This window comes from Sylvia atricapilla, chromosome 1 (assembly GCF_009819655.1).
Source record: "Sylvia atricapilla isolate bSylAtr1 chromosome 1, bSylAtr1.pri, whole genome shotgun sequence".
In the NCBI taxonomy this organism is placed as follows: Eukaryota; Metazoa; Chordata; class Aves; order Passeriformes; family Sylviidae; genus Sylvia; species Sylvia atricapilla.
In genome coordinates, this window is record NC_089140.1 from 86902272 (window position 1) to 86929366 (window position 27095).

Sequence of the window (27095 nt, forward strand, 5' to 3'; positions counted from 1 at the left end):
GTTTGAGTTATAAGAAATGAAGTTTCAGACATAAATAAAAAATGGCAAGGAGGCAAGAAAAACCCCAAACCCAAGGCCAGAGTAATAATGCAAAATGTGAACTTGCATTAAAAATTTAAGATACCTTCATACTTTAGATACTCAAAAGTCTTAATTTTCTGCATTTTTGGTGATATTTAACTCATGTCTACTCATTCAGAGGACATCATAGAAGCATACTATCTTTCTAAGAAGAGCCTGTGCAGTAATCTTTAAGCAAATCTTTTTCTTATCCAACAGGAGCTGTGGCACAAATACATCACAGTTGTCAAAAAAATTTTATAACAGCCCCTGAGTATCCCTTTATTTTTTCCAAAAAGATGTTTTCTGTACTGTACTAAAATTAACAAGGTCTTAAGAACTTCTATATGTATGCATCAAAACTACATTTCAGTGTACAAGAGGTGAGATAGGCCTCTAGCTTGAGAAAAGTATCAACTTCACTTAAAATTAAAATATCCATCTACAAGCAGTCATTTTAGATTTTCCCAGAGAGACTACAAAAGAAGGGAAGACAGTGTTATTATGTTAACCAAAGGAGAAACAGCAACCCAGGGAACAAAAAATATTGAAGGTGTCTATAAAACAAGTTGCTTTCTTAGTCTTAGCTCAAGGACTTGGGAGTCAGATGAACTGGGAGAACAACAGAAGAAACAGTCCAGGACTAACAGGCAGTCCTGGTCTGACGTCATTCTGCAAGTTGATACAATAAATTTCAATGGCCAAACAGTGCATACCTCTGACAGACTCAGTACAGCATCTCTCTGGCTCCATGCTTCCAACATCCCAATTAATACACTGAGAGGAGAAGCCATCACACAGTGCTGGGAAGTTGGGAAGTGCCAGTGGTCAAGCAGGAAGAGAGAAGAGGCTGCACTTGGTCTCCCTCTCCTCTTCTCCTTCCCCTTGGTTTGTGTTCGCCTCAACTGAAGTCACAAAACATCACACTAAAGGCACAGGGGACACTACTTTGTGGCAGGTATGGACCAGGAGAACCTTAATCTCTCTGAAAACTCGTATTTGTTACTTTCTGGTAACTGTCACAAAAACTAAAAATTGTAGCTTAAATTCTGGAAGTTCATCTCTCTTTTGCTTCATGGTTAAGGCAGCAAAAAAAAATTTCTGAAAATACTAGTCAGAATCTTATCAGTAGTTTCCTTCAGCTACTCTGCACCTGAGATACCAGACCTTAAAGATAATGTGGATGTGCTGCATGAATTTATTACCATCTCTAAAATGCAGATCCTCCTGGTGTAATTATGATTGAAGGTAAGTTTCATCTCTTAATACATTATTGGCACACATACAGCTTCCTTTTATATACAAGAGTAATTGTATGATTCAGAAATCAGAAAATATAATTTCTGATCACGTCTCATTTTGGCACCGTATCTGGATGAACCATTTTACCTGCAAGAGCTGTCATCTGCAAATGTGCAATTTATGAACACTTCATGCCAATTTGGCATAAGGCATACTTAGACATACATATTCCATTTTACTGAGCTTTGAAAAGCATGTAAAATAAAAAAAAAAAAATCAGAGGACATGGGTTATGCTTCACATTATTCAGATTAAAAATAAAGAAACTTCTCTGAAATGATTCTGCACAGCTGGCCTACTTTTTTTTTTTTTTTTTTTTGGTGGTGGTTTTGGTTTTGTGGGTTTTTTCAGGGCAGGAGGTGGGGGGTTCTGGTGGCTTTGGTAGCTTTTTTTAATTTTTTTGTCCTTCTACTAAGTTGTGTCCCTAAGCTAGGGAATTTGCTTGTAGACTTCACAAAGGAGAGGCCACCTTTCAGTTTATGGGTTTCGTAGATTTTTTTTTTCTCGTTTACTGATTGAGCTTCCCTTTTATTACTACTGTAGTTTATATCAAATGTATGTCCACCTGAATTCAGGTTCACTTCACAGAGCCTGCAGGTAAAGTCTGTCACTGTTATTGACACAATGAGATTTCAAAAATTTCAACATAATGCTGCAACAACACCAGCTGAAAAGAGCCCTTCAGCTCAGATAATGGATTTTTTGACCTTGAAGTTAATTTGATTTTCTAGATCTCTCTGTTCCCAGAGCACTGGAGGAAAGAAGAGCATATGGGCTGAAATAATGAGAATTTGAGTTACCAGAAAGATTAGAGTAAGCATATAATAAGTTCAGAAGAGGGATTTTCTGGTTATTATACTAAATTTATATGAACAGGCATATGAACCCTGGCGTGTGAATGGGCATAAGAGTAAAAACTAGACAAAAGCACTATTCGTTTTTGGAAAAGTTTGCAAGAAGTACCTTTGTCTAAATTCCTTACGAAACACTTTACAATCCACACAACAGTTTACAATACAATTAAAATGCAAGCTTGGTACACCCTCAGCCAGAAATACTGCTAGAATAATACAATTTTGTTCTCTTGTCACCTTCCTCACACCACTGATGTTTGGTATTTTCCCATATTGTTTAAGTAGACACTAAAAGGATTGTGCTACATCTTTGTTGTAAACCTTTCTGTATGGAGAACTGACTAATTCAAAATGATGTTTTATAAGACCTCAGCTATTCAGTATCTTTTGAGAATACAACCATCACATTTTAAAAGAGAATTCAAAGTATAAGCGAAATGCATTCAAAACTTCACAGCATGGTTTCATGGTTTTATCTTCAGATCAGGTTAGCTCAGAAGTGTCTCAGGAAAGGAGTTCTCCCCATTCCTCTGCTCCAATGATTCACTTCTGTCCCCGACGACCCCTCCTCTGTCTACCTGCGGTCTTCATTATGTGCCATGACACTTTCTACAAAGCATTCAGCTTTTTCAATTTTACGATGAATTCATGACAATGGTTAAATGACGAGTTAGTTTTAACAAAATAGCTCAGGTCTCCACTCCCCAGCCAACTCACAAGCAGTGGCTTAAATAGTTGCAATCCCACTAGGAAAGAAGCCAGTACACTCATGCCTGGAGAGCAGGAACACTGTAAGTGCTGTCTTACCCCAGCTGAAATTAACACTCACTGTCACCATAACTTCAAAACCAAAGAACTCTTGGTGGTGTGTACAGAACTTTCTTTCTTCACACACCACCAAGATCTATTGCAAAAGACAAGTTACCAGTGACAGCTATTATCTTTAAAAAGGCCAACGTATTCTTCTTCTACAATGATCCCCCAAATTTCAAGCAACCGCCAGGTGAACACTGAAGAACAAAATGACTCAAAGAGCTCAGTTTGAAAAAAACTCCTTAAGTTGTTCTTTGACCCTCTTTAAGTTCTGTTCTTTTAGGGATAAAAAAAGTGACCCTCTTTATATTTTAGTTTCAAATTTAACATGAAAGTAAGCTAAGTGCACCAAGATGGATTCCAGCTATGAATAAAGCAGAAAGCAGAAGTGGCAGGAAATGTTTCTTGACAGAGTAAGATCATTTCAGGAGCAATATAAATATGCAAATTACTTCCAGAGATGACTCCATGACAAGATTTCAACAGTTTCGCTGCTGAAATTAATTTCTCCTCATGAATGATACAACTGAACAAAACAGCTCCAACATATGCAGGCTAGTAATGACACTAATCAGATAAAGTGATATAGTCTTCTATCAAAGCATCGTTCCTCCAGATGGTGTAACTGATGCAAACATTGCATACACCTCCCAAGGCAGGACAAGGCTCCAATGACTTTATTAAAACATCATTAAAACGTGGCAACCAGTCTGAAGGACACAGTGGCACACAGACGTTCTTCCCTAGCTGAGAAATGTCCACATTCTGTGAAAAATAACAATGAACCTCTAAGAAATTCTACATCTGAATATTTTTTTAAAATGCCTTTGTATTTGTATTAATTTTTTAAATACTACTTTGGCCTGTAATTGTAAGCTTACAATTAGTCTTCTGAGAAGCACATTTGAAAGGACCAGTATTTCTGAATCACCTATTCCTAACATTTTCATATTTTTATAATGAGTAGATGATGCTTACTATGTACAATACCACACTCATCTTAAAATTCATCTTGGAACATAATACATAAAAAGGCAAACTTGTTCAGACCAAACACTTGTCTAGCCAGCATCCCATCTGCAGAAGAGTCCAAAAGTAGATGCTAAGGGAACAAAAGAAATAGACAAACCTCTTCAACAATCCCCCGCAGCATTCTTCCAACTTCTACTTCCACCTCAGGTGATATTACAAACCTCATGCAGGCTTTCTATTAATTAATCTTCAATTAATATATCTTCTTAGTCCTCCTGTTCAATCCTGCAAGTTGCTGGAACTCCAGTGTTTTTTTTGCAAGATCTTACCCATGCCGACTGCCTGCTGCATGAACCAATGCATTTTTCCAAAGTGCCTGGTGGCTTTTTGGTGATGCTAAGATTTTATCCTACAGAGGCCATAGGCAGTCCCAGCTCAGTCACCCTTTTTACACTGATTCTGATTTTACGAACTTCAATTTTGTAACATCCTTTTTTCCAAGCTGAAGAGTCCTAACCAGCTCAGTCATTCCTCAGAGAGAAACTGATGCATGCCTTCATTTCTGTTATCAGTTGTGCAGCACTCCTAGTTTTTGAGATGCAGGAACCAGAACAGTACACAGTAACTCAAGGTATAGGAAAATCACAGTTTCATACAATAGCAGTACTATTCTGTGTTTCTATTATCTAGGTCTGTGGCAACTAATCTTAATGTTTGATATGCCTGGCAGATGTTTTTTAAGTATTACCAAGCAGTGAGCTAGCCTGTGTATCAAAAAATATAGCTCCCAAGTGATAAGAGTCAGCACACAGTAATCAGTTTATGTGTGAAGTTAGGACTGGCTCTCCCCCACTACATTTCATCAGTCATTTTATTTCCCAGACACTGCTGTCCTCTAACTGAGTTTGTCTACAATCCTGCTGCATCCACGACTTCTCTGGGAAACCTGTTCCAGCGTCTCACCACTCCCACAGTAAAGAATTTTTTCCTTATATCTAATTTAAACCTACCCTTTTCCTGTATAAAGACAATACCCCTTTATCCTTGAAAGTCTCAGGAAAGCAATACTGTAAAAAGCCTTTATTAAATTTTGGTAGAATACAGCAGACAGGTAAACTTATGAAGGGTCTTGCTTGCCCACACTTCACAAAACATGAGGAATGAGGTAGAACTTCCTTCTGTGAAAGCTCCACTGATTCTCTGCAACTAAATCATATTCACCAGGTGCTGGTATGTCCTTAAGCTCCTACTGAGCCTTACAGTACCAATATTCATCCAGCTTACAAGTTTGTACTTCCTGGGTTTCCTAGAACAGTTTTTTTTTTTTCCCCTTGATATTTCTATAGTGAGTTATCAGTCACTCCCAACAATTTGCTATTGCTCATTTAATCTGCTTTTTTTCTACAAGCTTTTCTACAGTCATTGTAATTTCTGAGAGATTCTGCTTTAGCTCATCCGTAAGAAGGGCTTTACAATATGACTCTCTCCACTTACCTTCACAGCAACAAGCAACAGAGTATCAATCTACCTCCTCCCTGCAATAGCTTTGTGGTTGCTGAGTACCTCTTGTCATCCCTCAGCCCTCTGACTGCTTGTTGCTCCTGCCACATGTGAAAAATTATAGCTTGATTTAATAGAATTTTGTGGAGCTTTGAGTAAATGAATACAACTCAGCACCACCCTCATGCTTTAGGTCTATTTCTATCTGCTCAAGTTTATGATCCTTTAATTTATTTAGCAAAAACTTCAGCTTTTAAGAGAATAGTTTCTCTCATCCATGGCCTTTAATATTTTGCTGTTCAGATATATGCTCTCTTCCCTTCAGCCTTACTCAGCTGTTAGCATGCACTAGCCTTAATAGCTATTGTTCTCCACACAACTTATAAGGATTTCAATTCTTTAAGATTCCCATTTTAGCTTGAAAAGTTCATGAATGAGAGCAATAGCTGGCTTGAGCCAATACTGCTTGAGATTCACTGCAATCTTGTATTAAGAAACTCCTAGAGTGTTCAGATTATTCCTGTTATAAAATTATGAAATGCAAGCATAAAGAAAGGAGTATTTTCATTGCATATGTTGGTGGAGACAATAAACAATGGATTGACCTTATAACTCAAAAGAGTGAAAAGCTAAAGCTGTGATGTTAAATCTTTGAAATATCAGGAAATCCTGAGGTTTTACATATGACTTCATGCTTACTTCTTATACTACAATGGATCTATATTTTAGATAGCAGAACTCTAATCAAGGTTATGATAACACATACTGCAACATTATATTACACATAAATATGCAAACATAGAACCCTGCAACATTATACTAAAAATAACTCTAATACTATACTTCTATTCTTAGAAATACCTGATGGAATATTTTTTCTATATATATTTAATGAAGTCTTTCAGCAACCTTTTTTTTTCCCCATCACTTCCAGTTAGTCTGCCTTAGCAGCAAAGAGACAAACTAACTGACTGATCTAAATTCCAGATGTAATTTAAGCATCACTCTCTTTACTGGTACAGTTTATGTCATTACCAGTTAACCTTCCATTCAAATAGGTTTTGACATATAAATAACTTTTTAGAAGTTGGTGCTGCAGTAAAGAGCAGTAGTGTGTATATATATATAAAAGCCTAAGTGCACACATAATTAAGGGACTAGTAACTAAGATGTGGTGTAGTTACTCTATTCTTAAAGATTGCAGGGAAATCAGCTCATGTGTTTAAATGTGCTCCTGCTCACACATGCACTAACCCACATCCTCCACATGTTTACAGATTTTTTCTGTCTTAAAAAACACTGAAGAGCCAGAGAATTACACACCAGAAATATGCAGTAAGATGAACTGCTGTTAGAACACACAGAACATGCCATCTGGAACATGAAAGAAGCCAATGGCAGAATATCAGCACTGTCCCTCATAAAGCAAGGAGTCCTCAGTAGCCTCTCAATGTGTTTGATATCAGCCTGCAGGGCAGAGAGAACACAACTGTCTGTTTCAGCATCAGGTTATGTACCCAGGTAAGCTTGTGAATTAGGGGCAGTAAACTGTGAAATTCAGATTAAATTTACAGACTGTAACATGCTTCACCAAAATTATAATAATAATAATAATGTATATAATAATGTGTATAATAATGAACATTTTCATAGTTTCAGGTAAATTTTTGAGTAAAGATTAGGTATGAGCAAATAAATTTTTTCCTGAGATTTTATTTGAAGATCTGTTTTTCTTTGAAATATTTTTTAAATAACTGATTGAAATCGTGTACATAAAGCAACACAGAGACAGCTTTTGTATTTAAGGACAAGTATTTTCTATATAAAAGGAAGTACAGGTAAAGAAAAATCCTAGGGTGGTTCTTTTTGCAAATATGAGAATATTTAAGACTAAAAAAGTGGTGTGAGCAAGTCATGTGTTTATTGTTACTAAAATAGGCAACTTAAAAATACTACTATATACCCCACTAAGACAATCAGGTTACAGTCAGTTTGGTTCAGCATATGTACTGAAAGAATGTGGCACCTCTTATAGATTTACAGGCCACATTCTACTCTTTTTCCAATAACTCAACTGAACCTTTCATTTCTTCAATGCAAATAAAAACGAAATACAAGTGTCTGTTATTCCCAGTTTTAGACTAGGCAATTATTTCATTAGAGAATCTTACAATCATTTAGGTAGGAAAAGACCTCCAAGATCACCAAGTCCAACTTCTGACCCATCATCACCTTGTAAATTAAACCATAGCACTAAATGGCAATCTGGTTGTTTCTTAAATACTTCTGGGATGGTGATTTCCTCCCTGGACAGTCCACTCCAATGCTTGACAACCCCTTCTGTGAAGAAATTCTTCCTAATGTCCAGCTAGGATCTTCCCTGGTGCCACTTGAGGCCATTTCTTCTCATGCCCTGGAGAAGAGGCCAACCCCCACCTGGCTGCAGACTCCTTTTGGGAGTTGTAGTGATGAAGTCTCCTCTGAGCCTCCTTTTCTCCAGGCTAAACTACCCCAGCTCCCTCACCTGCTCCACAAAGGACTTGTGCTCCAGACCCTTCCCCAGCTCCACTGCCCTTCTCTGGACACACTCCAGCACGTCAATGTCCTTATATTGAGAGGCCCAGAACTGGACACAACACTCAAGGTGTGGCCTAACCAGTGCCAAGTACAGGGGACAATCATGGTCCTGGTCCCACCGGCCACACTGTTGATACAAGGCAGGATGTCACTGGCTTCATGATTAAGACAGAATCATTAAGACAATTGCTCAATTTTATTCCCATCTCATAACAAACACCCTAAGTAAAGCCAGAAAAAGTTCAGTAAGGTCATATTAAATGCATTCCTGTGACAAAAGATTTTCAGCCAGAATTAACTCCTGCTACTAAAGAACATTCACTGCATGCAAAAATTCTGTCAAAACATAACCAGTTAACAGTTATCTTTGAAAAATTAATCTGAAAGAAATTATTAATGTTGCAGTAAAATAAACAAGATCACACATTTTGCTTTTTCTAATCATTAGCTTAACATGCTGGAAGATTATTGTTTTCTGTGGGAATTGTATCATTGTCTCATTTTCTCCACAATCACTGCCAGGATGCCACAGCAAACCAATTAGATGTTTAAACAGCTGAGATTTTTGTTTATTTGTTTGTTTGCATGCTAGTTCTTTACAAATCTCTTTGGATATTAATAAATAAAAGTTGAAATTTCATTAAGAACCTATTTCATCCATCAAGACGTTAAGTTTTTTTTCACATAGAATTATTTTTTTTGCCTTTCCAACCAATTTCAGCTAAGGATAATTTCCTCTTTAGAAATACGCAATATTTTAAGTAACTTTTCTATAGCCAATGAAACATCTGATCAAATTTGAGGTGTGCATGGCAAATGAAGAAAATGAAGCAAATAATGATAACCCTTCTCAAATTGAAAACAAACAGTTCTCATCTTCCTGGCATTACAGAACAAACTTCCACTAACACATGTTTCAAGGCATCACTCAAAACACCGATCTGGGTTTCAGACCATTTCACAACATTAATTAGACCCCACCAAAACTGAAAGCTGCAGTAACTTTAAGCCACAGCCATACCCGTGTGCATGCACTCATGTGAAAGTATCGCACACACTAAATTGCACTGAGGCCGTGAGAACATGCAACTTAGTAATGTGCAATATCTCCACCAGAGCAAGCAGAATGGGAGCTTCAGGGAAGAAGGGTATGGTGCATTCAGGAAGAGAACGACATGCTGCTCAGGGAAAGGAAAATGGTTCAGGCAAAGGTGTGCATGCTACTACTTGGAAACCTGTGATTTGGAGAATTACTGCTTCATCCATTCGAGACAAAAACAAAACAAAAACAAAAATCCAGACAAGAGCACCCTCTCCCTATTTCAAGGGTAAAGAATATAATTTTCCTACTTAAGCAATAAAATAGGTGACTCATGAACCAACTTTCTTTTACAGAACCCTTCTGAACAAAGAAAATCTCACACTGTTATAGGCAGATAATGATTCCCCTTAACCTTCAAAATACAACATTATTAATTATTAGTTACAATGAAAAAATTCACTAATCACTATTGAGAATTTTCATTAACATTATCTAAATGCAGTCAACTGATCCAAATGGTCCTAATGTTTCTAAAGCAAGTCACCTTCCTAAACCTGACAGAGTGATGCCAAAAGAATTCCTGCAGCTCAACCTGCTCTGGCATAATCCTTCAGCTAACAGTCATTAGGCTCCTCCCTGTGTCCCTTTCTTCATTCCTATGTCTGACTTTAAGTGGTTTCAAGTGAAAGTAAAACATGTATTTACTATATTCACAGGCAACTAACCACCACTGTCAATCAAGGGAGACTCTCACACATGATGAAATATTACTTTCATAATTCATCACATTTTCATCCTCATACCCACTTATGCAATATGAAAAACAGGGGGAAAAAAAAAGGAAAAAAAAGGCAAAACAAAAGACAGAACTGTGGAGGGATGAAATGGAAAGGACAAATGAAGAATATAACAAGAAGAAAAAAGAGTAATGAAATGTGGCCACACCAAGAAAGTTAGAATCAGACTGAAAAAGACCCGAGACTGCAAAACAAAGAAAAAGAAAAACATACACCAACTGGGCCTGACGGACCAAAACTGCTGGAGAACAGAAGCTCTTTTACTCTGAGGTACTAGCAGTATTTGGGATTATTATAACTTCCTAAATTTTTATTTCCCACCTCATTTACAGGCAATGGCACATAAAATTCCAGCATGGAATTTTGAATTAGTTGGTTGATTTGAAAGAGATCCAGTACTTCACACATCAGTCAGAAATCCCTGTGGTCACATATGCCATTGGTAGTAACATTCCTCCCAGGTTTTTTACTGTGTTTTAGGGAATCATCACATAACTACTGACTTTCCTCTTCCCGGTAGATTAAATGCTACCTTCCACAAAATGCAAACAATGAGAAGCAAATGCAATATATGATAACAAAGCACACGCAAGTGTTTAGACTAAAATCATAGAAGCATTTTCATTATGGAGGTTACTCAAAATTGGGGAAATTGGTTTATGACCAATTTGCAAATCTGTGTTTGTTCCATAGTCCAAACACTGCCAGTTTCCATCTGCTTGGAGGCAGGCAGCACTGCCTATGAGAACTGGGAACTCAGTCAAAGGCAGGTATCTGGGGTAAAGGCAAATGCCCAGCTTACAGTCACATTCACAACACGGGAAAAGACCAAACTAGCAGCAGATCATCCCCTGGGTTGCCATTTGCCTTCCAGTCTCAAGAGAGACCTAGAAAAGAGTTCTTTTGTTGACTGTCAAGGGTTGTATGGCCCCTTCTTTCCGACTGCCCCTCATGAAAAGGTGCCATCTCTTTAGCACTAAGGTCTGAAGGACTTGGGAAAGGAGGACCTTTCTTCCATCAAGCTGCTGCCTTCCCCACATGGCAAGAGACATTGTACAGGCTGCCCTGCCTTCTACAGATGGAAGGGACACCCATAACTATGCAGAAAGTGACTCTCCCACTATCATCCAAGCCCTCACTCCAGACCATCACCAGCATCAGCCCCACCACTGCCCTAAGTCACACTACGACCAGCAGCACCCCCAGAGTTGGAATTGTCCTGCTGAGCCCATAGAAGCGCTCCTACAGCCATCCCCTCCTCCTGCCCATGCTCACCCAGCTGGTTACTGAAGGCTGTCATGAGCCTTGCTGAAGTCTGAGCAAGTGACAGTCACTGCTGTCCCCTGGTCCCACTAGGACAGTCACCTCCTCAAAGCAAGGCTCATGCTTTTCCCAGCACAACTTCTCCTTGGTGGAGCTGTGCTGGCTGCTGCCTCCAAGTGATCTTCTGTCTTTCACGGCTCTGCCTTTGCACCATTAGGTTTGCCAAACAAACTCTTGGCTCAGGCACAGCATGATGCTCTTGTCAAATCCCTGCTCAATCCCACCACCTGATACATGCTGCTGGCATTTTGCTTCTCTGGCATCCTGGATGAATAAATTTCCTATTAAAGGCCAAGGAGGGCAATTCATCCCATGGTCTGCAGCAGGCAGTTCTTGGATTACACTCAGCTTCTTCAAAACTCCTATAGTGTCACCACAGCTGCATCTATTTTTTCCCGCAAATCAAGTTCAAATTTATAATCTGTGGTACTTTGACAGAAACAGTGAGATTCAACACTTGGCTCAAAGCAGCCTGGAAAGCTGCTCTTATCCCTACACAGCTCATAAATCTATTTGTTTGAACAGAGAACTGTCACTGTATTTGCAAACTCATCATCAAACAGTCAGATAAGTATTTATAAATCAAAAAGAAAAATACAACACAGTTCCAGTGAGAGAAACTGAAATGGGAAAAGTTCTTTAAGAGTTTGCTGGGTAACATCTTTAAATTAAGGGATTTCCTGAGCTACAGAAAGGAGTTGCCAATTGCCCTTCTCTTCTTTCCCCCTTGCTCTTTTCCTCTGAAACACTAAGTGGCAAAGCACACAAGGGAACAGACTCCCTTGATTATATTCAAGTTTCCTAGAGCTTTTCACAAACGCATTTTAAGTAAAAGAGCACAGAAGTGACTGACAACATGGAGGATGATTATTTTTATTTGGTTTATGTGCAACAGAGAGATTAGGTCTATCTGTTGCCAGGAGGATCCTTGCCCTCTAGACAGGACTAGTTACATGCTGCCTTAGCTTTGTGCTCGTGGTATGTCCTGCTGAAGAGTGGTGGGAACTGCAACACAGCTGGTGACTTTTAAGATTGATTAACTTAATCATTTTGGTTAACTTGAAAGCATGGATATTTTGAAGGTGAATTCATATTGTGTTATACTGTCATAGTCTAATGATGAAAGCAGCAACAGATGTTTCATTATTTGACAATTCATAACACAAATGGAGCCTCTTCCATCCTACCACCAAGCAGCAACATCCATTTTGCATGCCATTTACAGATGAGGTGAATGAAGAAGCCATTTTCAGGTTCCTACTCCTGGAGAAACAACTCATCTCCAAAAAGAAAGAATTGTTGCTTCTTTAGGACAAAAGAAGGGGCCGAAAGTAGCAATTGTTTTTTATGGCAACAGATTGGGCATGCATAAATTCATGAGAAATTTTTACTACACTCACCATACTTACATGCTGAAGACTACAGTAAATTTTGAGTGGAATGCAAGCTAACTGAGAATCATCAGAATAAATCCTTAGGTACAACTGAGAGGAACTTCTGAAAATCTCAGAAGAATCATTCCAAAGAATTCAAATAAGGCACCAAGTACACCACTCCAATCAAATATGAGTGACTGATTCGGGCTACCTTAGTGAATACACAAACTGAGATCCCTTGTGTATGACAATCTGCTTCCCATTTCACATTCTCCAGATTCACCACACACCGGCCTTCTCCCATCATATTTGCAGTTATTGAAGCATACTGGCTCTTTCCTACTCTTTTTCCTGTGGCTTCTCTAAAATGATTTTCTTTCTTTCCTCCATTCCAATTCTGAGAAATACTTTGGGTCACCCATGTCACATACCTGTAAACTTGTAACTGCATTTAATACAATCCTCCTCACATAGTATCCATGCCCAGATAACCATATCCTACTTTTTCACACTGCTCCCCTCTACCATGGGCTAAAGAGAACAATCTGTGAGACAAGTATCAGTTTCTAAATCCACTCACACTATTCAGAAAAGATAGAAGGTAGATACTAACCATGTGATCAATGAAAACTCAATAGCAGTCACTCAAGAGAAAGGCTATTAACCTTTTGGCAGAATTCCAAATCTGTTGCTTTCTACCTGAACTGCCCCTTCATTTTAAATGACTACAGCAGTTAGCATTCTTGTTCAAGATCCTACACAACATAATATAACCTTGCCATTGTTAAAATGGCAAACCTTCAGCAATGAGTTTGGAAAGCAGCTTTAATACTCCCCAGTTTAAAGTCTACTCACGTATTGTATGCATGCACAAGATCACACAGAAAGCAGTGATGTAAGAGTCAATGGCTATACAGAATTCAGCACGAAGTCTGTCCACTTTGCCCAGACCACCAACTTTTTTTGAAAAAGTACACTATGACTTAAAATCCATTTTTTTACATTGCCAGCATGTCAGTGTTTCAAGCTGCTAACAGGTGAAAGCTGATGATTTCATTCATCTATGATGAATGAACTTTACTGCACGACTCCAAAAATAGCTTTACTGTGAAATCGTATTCAAAAACATTAAAAATTCTCCTTTAATTACCAAACTAGTTGAGAGCCAACATATAAAAATGGTAAGTATGAAACACTGTGGATGCACTCTGTAGGTACAGTGCTGTAGTGTTCCAAGTGTGATAAGGAAAGCGCTCCCTTGGCGTTCCCTCTGATATAATTTAGTTTACGGAGATCATGAACTAGATTTTTTTCAGGTGAAACTGAATTGGAAAAATAGTCCAGAAGCATATCTAATACATTCCAGGTACAAATGGGTACTTAATTCTCCAATATTAGACAAAAGACTTCAAACTAAATAATTCTGAAATGTGTACAGCACTGATGTCAGGTCCTCCATTTCTACTGTTTTTCTGCATCTGCTCCTACTACGCTGCACCAGCTGTTACTGCCAACACAACTGCAAACATTGTTGCCTGATGACTTAAGGATGTCACGGGTGTAGCAGTTTTACAAAACACTAGTATTCATGACAGCACAGACCTCGGAAAAATTTTTAGCCAAGTCCAATCAAATTGTTCTATTAACAATCAAAGCAGGAAAAAATCATCAATGCTAGGTTCTTAAAATCTTTTTTGCAACTCATCTGTGAAACACAAGCTGTAATTACTTGCAGTTGAACATCAAATTTAAAGAAGATTTTCCAACAAAGGGCAAGAAATCAGCAACATACCTTATTGCTTCCTCCACAGATTGGCCAACTATATTTGAGGATGGACCTGGCTGAGACAAAGGTGTCAGGCTTATCACCCATTTTACTGGCTTGTAATACTCATCACTGGAGCTCAACAGGTAGAACAGTGTGGTCAGAAAAATCACCTGCAAAACAAATTGAAGTTTTAAATTACAAGGTAATAAATACTTCACAGAATTAGAGTATGCAGCTATGTTTCAGATATTGAATTTTACTGGAAAGGAACAAGATACCCTTCTGCAAGCCTGGATTTAGAAAAACAGAGCTGAAAGAATTATTCTTCCCTTGCTCCAAAAAGGACTTAACACTTACAGCTAGACATTATAAAATTTCTGCCTCTGTTCAGCCTCTTTCTAAAGTCACATCTAGACCAAACAACTAGAATACTGATCAACATTCTAGTTGTGGGGCTCTTTGGTTCTTTTTCAGCAGGTTTAACAGATGAAAAATTGCTGAATAGTTACAGCTATTCTCAAAATAAGCAAACAAAACCGCCAAACAAATCTGGGATGTCTCAAGAGTCATGCAGCTGGGTATCAGATATGATTTATATAAAAATTCACAAACATAAATTTTATGTTAAGCTGGCAATCCTAAGTGAATATTCCTCCTGTGAGTTTGATGATGAGTCTCAGCAGAAGTGATGGCAGTTCCACTGTTTCAGTTAAAAGACCAAAAAATTACAATTGGATTGGATTAGCTTCCTCTATGTTGCAGTTAACTATGTTCCTCTTATTTCCCTGTTAGTGGGCTCAGCAACTTGGGTAAGAATAAATGACAGAACAGTGTCCATCTTGAAACAGAATACCTCAAACAAGAAAAATCCGTACTGTATGCCCAAAGGATAAGCTATGGCTTAGATTTTCTTCATGTACAAGACTCACTTACTCTTTTTCTTTCCTCCCAAGATTAAAAAGAATTCTTTCAATTTCTTTGTTTCCAACCTACTTGTATTCTAGAATTAACCACATCTTAATATTTTATAAGCCAAACAACCTGATCACCATAAATCTCTTTTTCAAGCATTTAATCCAGCTTGCAGACACCTCACGCTCTTTTCCTTCATTCTCTCTGAAGATACTCAGAAAACAAAATGCAGACAGCATTGCCATATTTCATTACCAATCTCAAAATGACATCTGTAGCTGTTCCTAATTTCTTTATACTCAGTAAAATGCTATTACCGTTTTCCCCTACTCTGCCCTCCCAGACCTTAACTTGAAAGCCACATTCAACTATTGACCTGTAATGACCTCCATCCAAAACTTTATGTATTGGTTTAGGCTATATTCCACCTCCTCAGGTGTTTAGCATCAACCTTGGGAGACAAACCAATTCATCTAATAAAACAAGTAATTATATTAGCAGATTTTAACACCATGCTGTTAACACTAATTTTGTGCTTAAAAAAATAGTACGAATAATTAAGTCTTGCTTTAATGGGAAATAGTCCAGTGCCAGAAGCAGTATCAGCTATGTTTTGTTACAGCTTCAAGTAAAAGAACCCTAAAACATAATTCACATTTTAACATCCTTTGTAATTCTACAATTATGGTTATTTTTCTTCCTTGATGGGCTCTGCCACTTCTAAGCTACTATAATATGTTGAGATTTTTTCGATATTTGGATTGATTGAGGGTGAATAATTCCAGACTGAGCCCTTTGGCCTGCAGAGCTTCTGGGCCCCTGAGCCCACAGGCCACAGTGGTACAGTTAGAAATTCACAGTTTATATTAAGGTGTTCTGGGAAGTAACAGGTTTCTAAATGTAGAATTGTAGTTCTAACACTTTAGCCACATTAATAAATAGGTAAAAGGTAAATTAAGGGTTGTTTGCATTCTTTGTATAGCCTGTAACTGTGAACTATGTGGTGAACCTACATAACTCACCACGGGCTGATAGTAAGGGGAATTCGACATGGTGGCTGCATCAGTTTAGAAACGTGTCGTCTGTTCTGTCTGATCTCATAGTCAGGACCCTTGCTACAAAAATATTTCCTGGTTTCACTAGAAAATTCTATACTGAAGCAGGCACCCAGATGATGTTGTCTTCCTTCCACTAAGCTCAGCCTACAGATCTTTCTGCACTTGCAGTTTTCAACACAGAGAGCAGCATATTGCTCTAAGCACAGTAAATATAGTATCTGCTTATCCTGATTGTTCTTTCTCAGTGTTTACAGAAGAAACTTGCTTTCTTAAGGAGATACAAGACAGACATACCCACCTGAAGGGTAAAGGCGATAACAATGGCTGGGAATGAACAGTAGTGCAATAAAATGGTGTTAAGCTGAACTATAAGCCTTTAACAAAAACATACAAACCCCACTCAATTTCTCCTAAAAGAAGATGGATGTAACCACAGTATCAAACAAAATTAATCGGATTTTGCAATATCTGCCATTTAGGAAATTAATGTATTTCCTTTAGCACAATAGGTGTAGAAGTGCAAAAAGAAGCTGAAGCCACTTCACTGTAGCTGTAGAATTTAATAATGTATTATCAAATGGCTTGCTGACTCCTCCCACAAGTAGAAGTAGAATAACCTCAATACTACCTACATTCAGCAGCAAAAGCAAAAAATACCTAAATTAATTCCTAAGCAACAATTCAAGATGCTCCCAATGACTATGAGGAAGAATTTACCAAAGACAAAACAGTAAGACATTTCCATAATTAAACAATTGATGGATTACTAGTTCATACTGTAGAATTTGTCCTGTAGCTGAAAACATTAAATACTCTAAGTTGAAGAGGGATAGACTGAATTCAAGAGAAAACTCTGGGTAAATACTCTCTACCAAAATGATAATTCAGCATTTCCATAGGTATCAAGAAACACACAGCCTAATTGCTTGTGCATCAGGTCCACTGATTCAGTAAATATTTTCCTATCTGCTTTTTATACTCTATTTTCTGCTGAAAAGCTTCAGGGTTTTACTTTGTTGGGAGTTTTTTTGCTTGTTTTGGGTTTTCTGGTTGTTTGTTTAGCTGTGTGTTTAACAGCATCCAAAATCTGTGCATTCCCTGAAAGACTGTAGATGCCCATCAGCCAAATGGAGCTTTTTCTCTTCCAGTCTTTGTAACAGAATACGAGCAGAGTGAGTGAGTGAGCACATGTGAGTATACACATGTACATAATTATACCCCCACACAAAGGCATATAAATACATCCATGTGCATATGTGTCCAGACAGGAACTTATATTCAGAAGTGAAATACAAGTGACACTTCCATAACTAATGATCAGTTTTCAAAAGTCTGTTGCAGATCTGAACACAGTCTTACTGGATCATGGATGGATGTGCTACAGATTGACATTCCTATTTAATATTTTAATGGAAGACTTATTTTTCAAAATGGAGGTTTTGAACAAAATGTCCATTATTTCCATGCTTTAAAGAACAAAATTTTAAAGCTACAATAAAAATCAGTACTTTAATTTCTATTCAAGATGGCTAAAACTGAACTGAAATGTAATCAGTAGAAAAGCTAACCACTTCGAGCATTATCTTGCTGGAAAATTTAAGTTCACTTGTGCCACCCCAAACTAGTAAAAACTTTTATGTTGCAACTAGGAAACCTGAAAAATGAAAAAATAGAAGTACAGTTCAAGCACCTAAGCTTTCAAAGAATTCCAACACAGCAAGATCCCAACTACAGCTGACTGCACAGTACCCCAGCAAGAGGCAGGACCCTCCTGGCAGACAAAAAGTCAGGATCATGCATCACAGCAACAGCATGCAATGAGCTTGATAGAAGTCACTAGGTATCTAAAGATAAATTTTGTATCTGAGCCTGAGTGCCTTGAAATCACTGGCAATTAGTTCCCAAGCTTGCAATTCTTGTATGCTAATTTTTGGACACAGTTTTAAATGTGCCATCTTGGGTGAAGTTGTGAACTAAGGAAGAAGAAATAAAATACTCTTGTGCATTTTATTTAAATGTCAGACAGCTAGAGAACAAAATTTGCTCCAAATCAAAACTGGGAAAATTTTAGCAAAAACTGGTGATTTCCCAACCAAAATTGGCAAAATTTTCTGCCATGTCCTGAAAGCAATGGTTGGCATAGGGACATGCTTATGCAGACATGCCATAAAATTTCAGCAGTTTTTGCAGGCTATTACAAGCTACAGCTCAGTACCTTCAAGGCCTGAAACAATAAGTTTCCACTAACAGAATGACAGGAAGACTTACTACCTCCTAATCTTGCCCCTCATCGAGAATGCCCCCAAACAGATAGCAAATTTGCAAAATCTTAAAGAATTCTGGTATTAGGTAAGTTTAGAAGATGTTTTCAGTGCTTTAAGTTTGAGTTTTCATTGTTACAATATGTGCAATTAGGTCACTCCAATAAAATGCACCATGTAAATCAATGACATACTACTTACCACTGAAAGCACAAAATTGAGAAGAGCTGTTCCACTGTGGAAGAGGATTGTCACTAATGCTGTAACCGTAGTAAACAAGAGGCTCACATTGCGACTCATCACTATCCACAGAGACTCCAGGATCTGAAAAAGTAGGAAGAGAAGACAGAGTTAGACACTGGATGCTATTAGCAAAGACAGAGAACTACTTGCTGAGTGATTCATCTCCATCAACCCACACAAAGATGACTTAAAAAAAAAAAAAAAGTCATCTTCCCTCACTCCTACACAGCAGATTTCTATCAAGTGAAAATGTCCACTTTACCAAAGGTAAGTTTCTATGTAGCAAATTATAAGGTTTTGGAATTTTTCTCTCAGTATCCAAAATTACTTCATTAAGCAAAATTGCAAAAAAAACTAGATGTGGTGACACCTGTTTATTGTGATTAACATTGCTGTCAAGCAGATCTTGTCCTGGAAGAAAATACTCACCTTTTCAAAAGCAGAAAGGTTAAGACACATAACACAAGGTAGAAAAAAAAAATCTGACATTCCCAATCCAATAATAAAATTACTACTTCAATAAATTTGTTAAAAGCTTTCATGATAATGAAATGCATGTTTTTAACAGTATTTGCAGAGAAATACAAAAGTTATGTTTTTTCAGTAAGGCTGCATCAATTACTAAAAATAAATTAAACAATATTAGCTTGTATTGGCTTGAGTAACTGATTGTTTATGGTTACATATAGTAAAGACCAGTTTTGATGCATCAAAAGAAGGCATATAGAGGGATCCTAAAAGCAATGCACACTAGTTTCAAACGAATATTTCATGCAAAAAGAATAGTGTAAGAACGTATAAGCCGAAGTGATTCTAACACATAAAAGAAGCAAGATCACAAACAAATCTTTGAGACTAACTAATGTAACTGGAAAAACTGTAAAAGCTCTGACACGAAAGCCCTTCAGGTTCAAAGCTGTAAGTAAAGACTTCAAAACTAGCAACTGGTAGTCTTGATTTAACAAATAGCAATTAGACCAAATTAAAACAAAACCAACCAACCAAAAGCCCCCAAAACAACAAAAAAATCCCTCTTTATAAGTCAGCATTGGTACAGCAGACAAAGCAGTGTAAGCCATGTGATCACCTCTCCTTTAGAAGTGAGTGAATCACACTAAACACAATTTATTAAGCATGAACTTGAGAGGGAGTAAGTGCCGGGGGAAATGGTAGGAAATTACAACACAGAACGACCTACTTAGTTCATGCTTCCTACTATTTAATGGGAGTTATGAATGTTAAAGTTCATCTTTTGTACAGATTTTATAAGTGTCTCTTGAGAATTCAAGTGACATTAGAAGTGAAGAGGACACTGCTGAAAAATGTTCTCCCACTGGTACCTGTCCCTTTGCTTCTTCTGTGGGTTATGAATGCATTCTTGGGTTGCAGCAGTTCTACAAATCCATGCAGCCCCCAGGTAATATTATCACGTCCACATTATGTTATGAGGACTGTAGACAGAGGACAGTGAATTCTAAGGGAATGGTTTGTAGCCAAAGCAGAGGTCTTCCAGTTGGTATTCAGGAAGGATAGTGCTACCATTGCTAATACCAGGCCTTAAGTTGTAAGCAAGGTTCTCCTCCAGATATTTAAGCTTGTTACTAGAACTTGGTGTGCGAACAGGAGCTTCTGTGCCACAGGTCTTCTGTTATAATGTGGAGTTGAATCACAGAACAGCAGCAAACACCTTGAAAACAGGGACAGAGGTTGAAAACGAAGGCCCCTGAAGCATGAGCAGTGCTTTGAGTAAGAAGGCATTGAAGATGCACAACTTTTATGAGCTAGAAAGATTGCTTTTCCTTCAAGAAAATGAGATAGGAACTAAGAAAGAGAGGAAAAAACACAGCAGGCTAACAACAGGACAAGGCACCTGCCATGACCTGAAAAAGTTATACTTTTCCCAAGTGTCACAGCATATAGTCCAAGGCAGAGGTCAATGGGTGGGAGTTGTCTGGAACAAAAACACCTTATAAAAATACAAGCTCCTTAATTTGAGGGAAGATGATGTCTAAGTTCAGCTTTGCATATCTAAGAGCTCTTGAGCCAGCTCATTTAGACTCCTGACTCAGACCATTAAGAACAGCCTCAATTGGTGCCAACAACACAGCACCATCCATGATAGTTTTTTAGCCTCACAGCTCATGTAGGACATGATTATTAAGGACTGACCAATTTCAGTACATAATGATAACAATTAGGAGATTGTAACGCAAACCAACGGCATGACACATGTTGTTAATGAAAATTGGTCTAGTAAAATTTTGCTCTGAAGAGTAAAACTAGCTTGATTTAACAGCCTTCTAACTAGTAATCACAGCAATTGTTAAAACCCTCACTTGCAACGCGTAAGTTGAGCTGATACCAGTGAGAATTCACAAGGAGAAGAGCTTGTTTCATCTGCCAGAGGAGAGCACAGAACTGGCAGGACTTTGAAAGTTTTCTACAAAATCAGATGTTTCTCCAATATAGGCAGGATTTATTGACCACTCCCCAGAAGCTTTAGTCTGAGGGCTGATAACCACGACTATCAGCTACAGGTAGTTTGAATGTAGGTATCAAGTTGCTCAACGAACATCAGGAATGGTTCTCCTACGTGAACATCCTTGTTTGGTGGAGTCATTGACTGGAACTGTTGAACTAGTTATCACCAGCATCTGCTTTAGAGTAAGTGCAGTTAGTGCCTCTCTACAGCTTCAGTATGTCTTATGAAAGCAGCTGCATCTTTTAGGACTAATCTCCAACTACAGAGTAATTCCTTGTTACGCATACATATCATTAAAACTTCGAGATACAAGCTCTTGATAGCTAAGGTGAGAAGACAGACAGAGAAAATGTTAATCATTACTGAATACAGTATCAGAATGTGCTCAAATGCTTTCCTACCACTCACAAAAATCAAATTACATGCAGCTGCACCTAAGAGCTCATAATGCTGTTGGATTCTCAGGGCCTACTGCAGCTGAGTTGATGAGCTCACCAACTACACATAAAGAATTGCTAACACCTTGCCAGCTGAGCTCTCCAAAACACAACTAACTACGAATATTTATGCAATAATGTCACATTACTTTTAGTTATTTTTTACTGTTAAATAGCAGAAAACCACACCACTTTCCCCAAACCACTGCTCTGTAAGCAGCCCAAAGGGATTAGTGTTTAAAAGGGCTACAAGGCCGTACAGAATTCAGGCCTCTCTTAAGCATCACAGTGTGCTGTGCCACCATCAGCATCAGTTTCTGTGCCTTTCCAATCTAACAGGCCAGAAAGCAAATTTGCACACAGTGTTCTCAGGCATCTAGGGTATCCTCTTGGCCATTTTTAAACTGGTCAACACCTGAAAATGAGGGTTAAAAGGCACTTGACCAAAACAGTAATTTGCTAAGAACTTCAAGTCAGCAAGCTTATGGAAGCCAGTTAAAACTATGTACCTAACTTGATTCTATATAAAGGGAATAAAACTGGACACAAAGACGTAAAAAAAAACCAAAAAACCAACATGCTCATTGATATATTACTGAAAAATGGACTGAATTAGGTATAAATTTATGAGATTACTTGAAGAAATTACTGGAGCCAGAGAAAATATTAGGATATGTTGTAACCAAGAGAAATATCTGAGAAACTGACTTGATTTAAAATGTACAAATCAATCATACTACAAGCATGGAAAGAGAAACCTAACTAAGCTGAAGCTTGCTGTGTATCTCTGTGGAAGGTCTTCTGTCTTCCTATCTGGGAGATCTCTGAATGATACCACCTGCTGGTGGAATGATGAGTATTCTTGTGCAAGGAGCCAAAAGATCAAATTAAGAAGACATTAGCAATGTCTCATGTAACAGCAAGGGACCTCTGAGTCATCATTCACAGATTTAGCCAGCAGCAATTCACTTTCTCAATGCTACAATCATACACAAAATGGAGAAAAAGAGTTATGAATGGAAAAGTAGATGAGTGAGGAAAGAATGAGTCTTTTTTATTTTTCAGAAATTAAATCCTAATAGTCCAGCTACATGTTGCCTATTTCATCCATCTGATTAACTACCTCAGAGTGGAGCATGGGATGCAAAACACAAGGCATAAAGTGAGGCTCCACTCTTGCTCCCTCTGCCAAGAATGAGATGAAATAAACCTCACTTTAGAAACACATTACTGATTATATTATGCTGTTTTTTAACACTACTGTTTCTAATATTGGAAAAAGGCAGCAGTGCTGCTAACACCAAGGCTTTTAGGAAAAAAAAAAAGGAAATGGATGACTTGGAAAAGCTTATCTTCATATTAAATCTTCAGGCAATTTACATGTTTATATAGTAAATTACTTCAAAATAATTAAGGACTGTCTACATCAATCTACAGCTAGGGATAACTGCTACCATGAACAGCACATTGTGAGGAGGGTACAGAAGTCTTTCAAGCTTTATCTGATACTCAAAGTTGCAAAGTTGAATCCATACATGTTGTTACAAATTAAATAAACACCAGCAATTCCCCAGCACACCTAAATCAGTGATTTAATTATATGCTTTCAACTCTAAAATTAAAATTTCTTCCATTAGGGGAAAAGCCTGAAGTGAAACACTAGCATCTGTCTTCTCTTAACATTTTTCCTACAGCAAACACTCCTCCTATTAAGGAGGAACAACATTTCCTATGACTTCCATCAATGGAGAAGAGCTTATCTGCTTCTGGCTGTAACATGACATTGTCAAAGAGCTGTATTTTCACAAGAAACTGTCATCTGGTCTATTCTGAAATACTTCAAAAAGCCAAGGGGCTAGCAAGACAGTTATTTTTTGGTAAACTCAACCTATGCATAAATATTTGTTACATGCAAGTAGGGTAATCATACACATTTATTCTTCTCCAAAAGTGGAGGAAATCTCATTAGAGCTGTATATCCACTCTTTTACACAGTTCTTTACAGCCATCTCATTGTCTTTAAATTATCTCTAAGTTAAAAAAACTGTCAAAACAGCTTTGGCACTGTACTGTGTCTTGCTATATTCTTAAGAACTGCAAGCTAGCATTGGTTTCTAGTGTTCAACCTCACTCTCCCCATAAACAACACGCTCAACCGAAAAATAAAAACTGAGAACAGTTTGGGTGGGAAGGAACACTAAAGATCATCTGGTCTCAATATCTCTGCCACAGGCAGGGTCACCTTTCCTTAGACCAGGCTGCTCAAAGCCCCTTCTAATCTGGTCTAAATCCCACCCAAAGTTCCACAAAATATGAAAAAAAGCAAACTGACAAAAAACCAAAACTAAAGAATCTAAGCAAAATTAAATCCCCAGAACACATACTCCCAAAAGCACTCACACAATTTAAAATATTAACCCTTCCCAATTCAATACGCCATTCTAATAACCCACTGTTCCACTTCAAAATACCATGAGAAAGGTTTTCATGCTCTGGTAAGACCATAAATCCTGAATACAGTAAGGCTGCTTTGTCTCTTAGGATAGGTAAGAAACTTGCTTAAGCATACCAGACTTAAGCAAAATCTATTCTTTTTCATAATCTCCAAACTTTAATGACCTAAACAAGAACAGAGACTGTATCCCATCTATTTTAATTTAAAATATTAGTGTGAGTAATATTTATGCAACGCACTGTAGGGCAAGCCAGGAAAGAAAATGCTGCCCAGTAAGGATGAGAAATCAGGATTTAGCGCTTTATACTAAGCTGACTTGTTTACAGTCTGCTATTAAGGACATGAGGATATGGAGAAAAAAGACAGGTGTTTCCCCACAGCTGATGAGTAATGAGTTCCTGGAAATAAACAGGAATGCAAGTCAATTGATGGCACTTTTTTCTTGAACTTCTAAACCAGGTTTTAGAAGTAAAGCAAGCAAGTTAGCTAGATTAAAATTTTAATATTAATGTTTTTCATTCTTAAATATTTATTCTCTTTACACTTTTCTTTGCCTCTCTCCAGCCTGCTTAGATTACTGAAGCACAATTTACATCATGGTTTCTGAGCACTGTGCAGCAGTGCTGCAAATGACACTCTCTTATCAGGTAGCTTCTCCTCCTTCTGTGCCTCTTGCCTAGAAGGAAACTCCACACTGATTTTCAATCATGATGTGCTGTGCATTTTTAAACCCTCTGCCTCAAGCATGCATGGCCAACTTTGAGAAAGTATTAAGAAAATTTCATAATTAACTGAAAAAAGGTTTACTGCAATAAAGTTTCTCTCAACTCTCTCATGTCTCACATCTTCCTCTACAGAAGGGGCTGTAATAGTTTAAGCAGCAATTGAGGGAGGACAGAAAAAGCACACATGCCTATCAGTCCAAACCAAGGAACTGCTGGAAGACAAATATTAGCTTTGATTGCATCCACAGATATAGTGCCAGTTAGGTATATATAATAGTCTTCCAACATTGAAGATACTTCTAGTTATGACAACAGCTCAAGCCAAACTATACTGGAGATTGACTGTGTATTAAGCATTTTGGATTTAACATCGTTTTTTAGTGAAACACTTCAATTTGGATTGCTTTCAATGCTTCCTCTTTTTCTCCTCCTAAGGTGAAATTTTTTTATTCAGGAATTCACACTGTGCAAAGCATTAATTTCATTCTCCAAAGAACTTTCATAAAAGAAGAGAAAAATAAGCTGCTTTCAACATCAAAAATAATAACAATTTGAGGGGAAAAAAAAAATATCTCCCTCCCACTTTTATTGCTTGGTTTTGTTTCCACAATCTCTTAGTCAATAGCTTCTTCAATTATAACCTAAACCAACTGGTTTCTTCTTTAAAGAGAAAAGACTACATAAAATAATGCACTGAAAATCAGCTTGCAGTCGACACAGGCAAACAATCTCTCAGGAAGACATCTGGGAAGCTGGTATCCATGAAGATGCTGAAAAGCACAGGAGCTTCTTTACCATAAAAATTTCTGTTTGTTTTACAGTTATATCTTAAAGAGGCTTGCAATAATTGCTTAGATAATTGTAAATAACACTAACAGTGTTGCCGTAATTTTCCATTTACTTGAATCCATAATGGCACTCTGAGAAGAAACTACTATCTGTTAAAAATTAGACTTACAATTTCATAGTAAGTGTGAAGAATACGTACCGAGAGAAACGTTTCGATGTTGTCGTGAACAAACGATGCAACATCCTGCCAGTCCAGAATATCTCCAAGCCAGCTGTTTTGACGGTTTATGTGCCACTTGTGTCCTTTGTGTCTTCCAGAATGTGTTACGTTCTTAACAGCAAAGAAAACAGACATTCAAATAAAATTTAGAGATATGAAAAAGTCAAAAGCTAATGCTTTAGATCGATGGTTTCTAAATGAGGAATAGATACAATGACACTTAGAGCTGCTTTAACTGGCATCCCCTAAAAATACCTGGAAGTACGCTGTACACTAGAAAAATTAAAATCTGACAGAAAATTGTAGTTAATTATCCCATCTGATTACATATGTGTATGTTGTATTGATTCACCCATCAAAAATTTACTGCTTGACTAATACAATGGTATCTATTTTGCTCTTAATGAAAGCACACAAGAAAGAGGTAATGATTCCAGTTATTGCCTACATAATTTATTGTTTGCAACATACAAGTTTTCCCAGTATAGCCCACAAAGAAAAATGCAAGCAGAAGCCCAAGCAAGTACTTTTCTCACTATTAGAGTGTACCTCTCCACAGGTAATGGTCAATCACACAAAACCTAAGAGCTAAACTGGATGCAGTAGGAGGATTTCTTCTGACTACACACCTCCATAACCACAACTCAAGACAATGGCACATAGCCATAAAAACAACGGATAATTCCTTAAGTGGCTCGTCCCTAATTATGAAGTTGCCTATTGCCCAGTGAATCATACCTGATTGCCATCTTGAATGAGGTTATTTGACTCAGTTTAGGACTGTAAAAAGCGTTTCAGAGAAAGATGCCAAAATTCTCTGTAAGCAAGCTCACGCAAACGCGCTGACTACAACATCCTACTCTTTAATAGAAGGAGACTTCTCAAGTCCTTAACTCTGACTTTTACAATAAGCATTCCACTATTTGATAAAATTTTCTGCCCATTTTTAGCCTTAGCAGCCTGCATTCAAAATGACAGTATCTTTTTCTGCCACACATGGCAAATAACATTCCAAGTGCAGTCCCTGCACTGATTTACCTAAGAGCATTAAATTTTCTGCTTATTACCAATTCTCTCTAGATGTACTGTTACACTTTGTGAGGCACAATTAGAAACTTTCTATAACAAT

The 27095-nt window shown here is 37.7% G+C and overlaps 1 protein-coding gene across 1 annotated transcript in view; it reads right to left on the reverse strand.

Moving 5' to 3' along the window:
- Positions 1–27095, reverse strand: part of TMEM245 (transmembrane protein 245) — a 73700-nt gene that overhangs the window by 9013 nt on the left and 37592 nt on the right. The window contains exons 12-14 of the mRNA XM_066327167.1: positions 25946–26077; positions 18817–18939; positions 14409–14554 (exon numbers count right to left, since the gene is read on the reverse strand). Of these exons, the coding sequence (XP_066183264.1) occupies positions 14409–14554; positions 18817–18939; positions 25946–26077 (401 nt within the window). The remainder of the gene's footprint in view (positions 1–14408; positions 14555–18816; positions 18940–25945; positions 26078–27095) is intronic.